The sequence below is a fragment of the Armigeres subalbatus genome, chromosome 3, assembly GCF_024139115.2.
Source record: "Armigeres subalbatus isolate Guangzhou_Male chromosome 3, GZ_Asu_2, whole genome shotgun sequence".
Lineage (NCBI taxonomy): Eukaryota > Metazoa > Arthropoda > Insecta > Diptera > Culicidae > Armigeres > Armigeres subalbatus.
In genome coordinates, this window is record NC_085141.1 from 100,302,775 (window position 1) to 100,309,550 (window position 6,776).

Consider the following 6,776-nt stretch of genomic DNA (forward strand, 5'->3'; position numbering starts at 1 on the left):
GGAGTGGATGGAAGGTGTCGTGTGTCCCATCTACAAAAAGGGCGATGAGCTGGATTGTAGCAACTACCACGCAATCACATTGCTGAACGCCGCCCACAAGGTACTCTCCCAAATTTTATGCCGCCGACTAACACCAATTGCAAAAGAGTTCGTGGGGCAGAACCAGGCGGGATTTATGGGTGAACGCTCTACCACAGACCAGGTGTTCGCCATACGTCAGGTATTGCAGAAATGCCGCGAATACAACGTGCCCACACATCATATATTTATCGAATTCAACGCTGCATATGATATAATCGATCGGGATCAGCTATGGCAGCTAATGCACGAAAATGGATTTCCGGATAAACTGATACGGTTGATCAAGGCGACGATGGATCGGGTGATGTGCGTAGTTCGAGTTTCAGGGGCATTCTCGAGTCGCTTCGAAACGCGTAGAGGGTTACGGCAAGGTGATGGTCTTTCGTGTCTGCTATTCAACATCGCTTTGGAGGGAGTAATACGAATGGCAGGGATTGACACGAGTGGTACGATTTTCACGAAGTCCGTCCAGTTATTTGGTTTCGCCGACGACATTGATATCATGGCACGTAACTTTGAGAGGATGGAGGAAGCATCAGACTGAAAAGCGAAGCAGAACGGATTGAACTAGTCATCAACACGTCGAAGACGAAGTACATGATAGGAAGAGGCTCGAGAGAGGTCAATGTAAGCCACCCACCACGAGTTTTTATCGGTGGTGACGAAATCGAGGTGGTTGAAGAATTCGTGTACTAGGGCTCACTGGTGATCGCCGATAACGATACCAGCAGAGAAATTTGAAGACGCATAGTTGCTGGAAATCGTACGTACTTTGGGCTCCGCAAAACGCTCCGATCGAAAAGAATTGGCGGCCTTACAAAACTGACTATCTACAAAACGCTTATTAGACCGGTAGTTCTCTACGGACACGAGACCTGGACGATGCTCGTGGAGAACCAACGCGCACTTGAAGTTTTCGAAAGGAAAGTGCTGCGTACCATCTATGGTGGGGTGCAGATGGCGGACGGTACGTGGAGGAGACGAATGAACCACGAGTTGCATCAGCTGTTGGGAGAATCATCCATCGTTCACACCGTGAAAATCGGACAACTGCGGTGGGCCGGGCACGTAGCCAGAAAGTCGGACAGTAACCCGATGAAAATGGTTCTCGACAACGATCCGACAGGCACAAGAAGGCGAGGAGCCCAGCGGGCAAGGTGGATCGATCAGGTGGAAAATGACTTGCGGACCCTCCATACACTGCGTGGATTTATATATCGATTGATATATAAATCTCGAAAATCCATCAAAAGATAAAAGGGGTATACACTTAACAGCGTAGGTTGCTGTGTATCTGATTATAGAAATGTTTCAAACTCAATCACAAGAGACATATTTCAAATCGCCTGTGAAACATTTCCATAAACAGATACACAGCAACCTACGCCGTTAAGTGAATCCCCCTAAAGGCTCTATTTACGTTCAAAATCTCACACTAATTTCGTGAGTCCTAAATTTTAGATTCTGATTTGACACCCAGTACCTTCGGGTAAGACGTTGTCAAACGTCAAAAAGTCAATAAATTAATTTAGATAAAATCATGCGGTGATCAAAGTATCCTAATTAGCATATAAAGTTAGAAAAAATCCCAATACAGGAATCAGGGTATGAGCAATAAATAAATAAAAAAAATCCACAAATAATGCAAAATTCTCATAAGCAGTTAAAAATTTCCCACAAATCAAAAATAAATTGGCACTTAAAGTGCAGCAAAAATTGCAATTATAAAAGATGAATTTGCCTTCAAGAAATCCAAATTGTTCTCAGAAAAGAAAATTACAAAATTAAATCAATATTTGCAAAATAAATATTTTTTTCCACGAAAACTTGAAAACTGTCCACGAAAAAAAAAAAATTAAGAGCCATAAAAAATACAAAAATTAATAAAAGTAATAAAACTGAGTATTTTTTCATTGATGAACCTTTCTTTAAACGAGGTTAAAGTTTATGGAAAAGTTCATCAAATTTATTGCTTTTTGTATTTTCTATGGAAATTTTCTTATTTTTTTATTGCCCTTTATTTTTTTAATTTGCGGAAAATCTTTTATCTTTAACTTTTGTTGAAAGAAAAAATGTTTTGTGGAAAATTTTGTATTTGTTTTAGGGGTAATGACGGCTTTGGCAGGTTTTGTTCTATTATTGTCAGGGGGTTTTTATGACTGATTATGCTCAAATTTGGCCCAAACATTCTTTGCATATCAAAGAATATTGTGGCCAAATTTCATAAAATTCGGTCGACAAAAACCCCCCTGCCAATAATAAAACAAAACCTGCCAAAGCAGTCTGTTCCCTTATTTACTAATTTCTGAAATTTGGTATTTTTTTCTGTGGAACAATTTGATTTTTTGTTTTGTTGAAAATTTTTCATTGTGTATGGAACTATTTGTGGATATTTTATATTTATTTATTGCTCATACCCTGATTTCTTTATTGGCAATTTCCTAATTTTTAATGGAAAATTTCTAATTCTTCAAGGAAAATTTATTTAGCTGCCCTTTCTGATGTTTAAGAACTTCTGAAGAATGCTACAAAAAAAAAAAACATTTGAATCGTTTGTAGGATATTTCTAGAACATGGGCCACTTTTTTGGATATTTCGCCCTTCCGAAGAACCAATTAAGGATCACCTGAGGTCACATTAAAAAGCAAAAATTGAGATAAAAAAACACAACTTTCCAAAGCAATTTTTTAGACTTGGCCATTTCTTCATGTATGCTAAAATTTCCGAAGGACTACTTGATGACCACCTGGGGTCAATAGGTGATGCATTAGGTTTTCTTTCACATTGCTGTAAAAAACAATTTGGATAAAACTTAGCTGCTATTCCTTATCAAATTGACTACTTTTTCGGATGCTCTGGTGCTTCTGGAGGGCCAATCGGTGATCACTCGAGCTTGGTAAATGATTTTTGCACTGATTTTAAATTCCTATTCCTATTGCGATTTATACAAACATGCTCTAGGAAATATTCGTTGAATTGGCTACGTTTCTCAACGATTTTGAAATCGCATTTCAATTAAAGGCGATTTCGAGAAAAATCACATATTTTTAGGGTGAATTTTAAGAATTGGTCATATATTGTATTCTCTTACATTGCATTGCTACATCAATCGATTTAGTAAAACCCCAACATTCGGGGGCCAATTTCATGAATTGGTCATTTTTCCAGACGTTCCTTCACACGAGGTCAATATATTGAAGAGTTATCACTTTCTCAAATTCGTTTTCTATGTGCAGAAAATCTCAATTATGAAGATAATTATAATTAATTAGCCTCGAACGTGAGTTTTTCTATGTTGTAGTTTTTCTGTAAATATTCATTGTTCAACAGAACTTGAGTTGGATTTGGAGATTTTGAAAGCGTTTCCAGCAGTTCCCTGAAAGTAACACCATATTAATAAAAAGTTTCATAACTATTTTCTATAATTGTCTTACCAGGTTCTTTTCCGTATAAAGTTGGTTACCTTTGGCAGACAGAATCCGTTGAATCGACAAGAGTGGACTCGCGCGTATGCCCCTTGGTTTTCAAATATAACAAAATCTGACACCTCCAGCTGTGGAAGGTCCAAGTCTTTGGCGAAGGCATCATTCCCGTCACAGGTTGGTCCAAACAAAGTCGTCCTGTAGGTCAATTCCAGATCCACTCCTGATTTCCAAATAATTGGATGTAGTTTTTGATTTCGATACTTCGCACTGTAGAAGGTTCCGTACATTCCATCGTTGAAGTAATACGAAATATGTTCGATTTTCAGTGGATCGTTATCGTTGAACAAAACTCGTTTTCCGTGCACAGGAATAATTGTAGTTACAGCTGCTGCGCAGTAAAACCTACCCGGTTCAGCAATAATAGAAACATTTTCTTCTTTAGGATAGCACTCGTCCAATGCACGGTTTATGTAATCCGCATACTGACTTATACCATTGCCTTTGTCTCCCAAGAAACCTCCACCTAAATCGATCATTGTGAACTTGAATCCAATGGTGGTAGCATAGTCATGAATTTCACGACCTTTTTTGATGGCATCGTAAAAAATGCTCGCGTCCCTGCATCCCGATCCAACGTTGAAGCACCATCCTATCACGTTAATACCTAATTCTTTCGCCAGATTGAGTAATTGCTTTGATTCCTTTTCTGTTTCACAACCAAATTTTACCCCTAAGTTAGTCACCGAGTTTCTCGAGTCGAATCGATAACGGATGAGGACTCTGCAATGGTCAAAACGATTAAAACTATATAACTCATGAGGCAGACTTCGTGACTTACTCTGCTTCCGGATAGTACTGATGGATTTTCTTAAGTTCACACGCCGAGTCGAACACCGTAAGAATTCTCTTCTCACGTGCATATTGCAGCGAAACGATCGTTTTCTGTGGTTGAGCAAAAATTATTCTTCTCCGATCGACTCCCAGTTCTAACATCCGACGAACTTCAGCCATGGATGCACAATCGTAGCCGCATCCCAGCAGTACGGTGGCTTCCACCAGTGATGCTTCATCGTTGCTCTTGATGGCGTAGAATGGTTCAACTCGTGGCAAATGCAGCGACCACTCGTAGTGCCGCTTGACCAGCGAGTCAACCTCAGTTAAGTGCAAGGGCTCTTCCTGCGGTCCTTGGGCTACGAACCGATTCACGAGGTCTCGAGATGTTACCGAATTGTCGACAATTTCGACTCGGTTTTTCAGAGCACTAAGAATATTCATATTGACGCGATGAGCTAAATATTGGCACTGTGACGCTGATTATGACTGACTAGGTGTCGATGGGTTTTACGTTTCCATGCAGCTTGGTGTTTCGAAATGCTATAAGATCACTGCAGAAATTGGATTTACTTCAACTAAATTAGCTGTGGAATATGTTTTACTTTTCTGAGGAAAGCTGGAAGTATATTTGTGGAGATCAATGACGGGCTTAATCAACTAAAAATGCAAATGTGTATTATAAACATGTGATTACGGGTAATCAATTGCTTTCTCGAACTTACATGAAGTAGCATCACCACTAGAAAGCTTAATCTGAGCTTCATTCGAGAATATAATTTCTACTTGTTTTCCAAAAAAATGAGCTGTAACAAAGATTAGATTAATGAGCAAATTAATGACGTTTGGCATTCGATCATCTTTTCACTGTCTATGTATGAATAATTTGTTCATGTTAACATTCTACGATTACTACACTGGGCGAAATAGAAATAGCACCACCATATTTTATGACAATAGGGGGAAAGACGGCTTTGGCAAGTTTTGTTCTATTATTGTCAGGGGGGTTTTAGTCGACCCAATTTTATGAAAATTGGCCACAATATACTTTGATATGCAAAGATTGTTTATGACAAATTTGAGCATAGTCAGTCATTAAAAAAAAAACCCGAAACCTGCCAAAGCCGTCATTCTCCCTACATTTTTGCTGAAATTATGAACAGAATATTGCGATTTCAGTTCAGATTGCTGGCGCGATCTGTTTCTCAACTTTGATATTACTTCAACGTTGAAGGAGAATTTACATTTAAGCTTAAAATAAAAATAAAAATAACAGCGCTTTGCATTTTCATGAAATATTGGAAAAATTTAAACAAATTTTTTTTTCTAAGCACACGTTGAAAAACGTTTTGATGGTGCTTTAATTAATTTAGAACTGTGAATCGTGACATTATCCTTCTGGAAAGTTGGCTCTGGTCCTATCAATGTGCTTCGAAAAACTATTCGCTGTTTCCAAAAACTTATCTCCAGCATTTTGCTGTGATCATCCGCCTCAATCTTCATCGATATCCACACCTATGCGCCAAATAAAGGAACGGTCAAAACTTTCAAAACATGGTTTTGCAGATTATATACTTTTATTGATTTATTATAGAGTAAATAAACTATATTTTCTTGCAGGAAAGGATTATTATATAAAATGTTTATTTTTCTAATCTCGTGTGCACACACACATACGCACTCACACTTACACACGGATATACAGACATTTGCTCAGCTCGGTGAGTTGAGTCGATTGGAAAGCTTGGCTTTGCACAGAATGTTCGGAGACCCATAGACATACCACCATGGATTTTTCTATAAAAAGTTCGTTTTTGGAGCGAAATGATATTTTTTCAACTTTATTTATGTGTTTATGTGTTTCTTTAATCCATAGATTAAGTTCGACACCTTAGCGAAATGATAGCTTTTCGGTACAACTTTGTTGTACGAGAAAAGCAAAAGTTAATTTGCATCTTTGGATTGTCATCCTATTGTCTGTTGCCTAACTTCTGACAATGAAGGAGCAGGCGAAGCAAATGTTTCCGCAAGAAAAGGGAAGCAGTATGGTGAGAACTGATGTGAATGAGGGAGGCCACAAGAAGTGAGGATCCGAAAACAGGATGTCCACACCAAAATCGGGAAGCAGAACTACCCAGGATGAGCTATAGCTTAGCGATTCTAACCTGATAGAGGTGTGGAAGCAAGTCAACGAGCTTTATGGCTTCATGAAGGATAAGCACAATATTCACAATGATTAAGCATCATTAAGCATCAAATCCGCCGTTAAGGTGAATCGCATTACAATGCAATGCCAAAGCTACATGGCAACAGCGAAAAGCAGTTTTTTACAATTCCTCACTTGCAGCATACATTAAAAAAGTTTTTCGGACATGCTAATCGCCTATAATTTGCAATTTGTACGGGGAAAATCACGAGGGAGGGGCTAAGACGGCCATT

The 6,776-nt window shown here is 38.7% G+C and overlaps 1 protein-coding gene across 1 annotated transcript; it reads right to left on the bottom strand.

The window, feature by feature from the left end:
• Positions 1 to 2,357: 2,357 nt before the first annotated feature.
• LOC134227678 (ornithine decarboxylase-like) lies at positions 2,358 to 4,929 on the bottom strand. Its single transcript, XM_062709335.1, has 3 exons — positions 4,345 to 4,929; positions 3,516 to 4,286; positions 2,358 to 3,457 (listed from the first exon to the last, which is right to left on the bottom strand). The coding sequence occupies exons 1-3, from the start codon at positions 4,779 to 4,781 to the stop codon at positions 3,346 to 3,348; spliced, it is 1,320 nt and encodes a 439-aa protein (XP_062565319.1). The 5' UTR covers positions 4,782 to 4,929; the 3' UTR covers positions 2,358 to 3,345.
• Between the last annotated feature and the right edge of the window lie 1,847 nt (positions 4,930 to 6,776).

Excerpts from the sequence above, each read along its gene's own strand:
- LOC134227678 (XM_062709335.1), bottom strand. The coding sequence starts at position 4,781 with ATGAATATTCTTAGTGCTCTGAAAAACCGAGTCGAAATTGTCGACAAT. Across the intron at positions 4,287-4,344 it reads CAGTACTATCCGGAAGCAGA|AGTCCTCATCCGTTATCGAT; the intron begins GTAAGTCACGAA and ends TGACCATTGCAG. Across the intron at positions 3,458-3,515 it reads TTTATACGGAAAAGAACCTG|GGAACTGCTGGAAACGCTTT; the intron begins GTAAGACAATTA and ends TGTTACTTTCAG.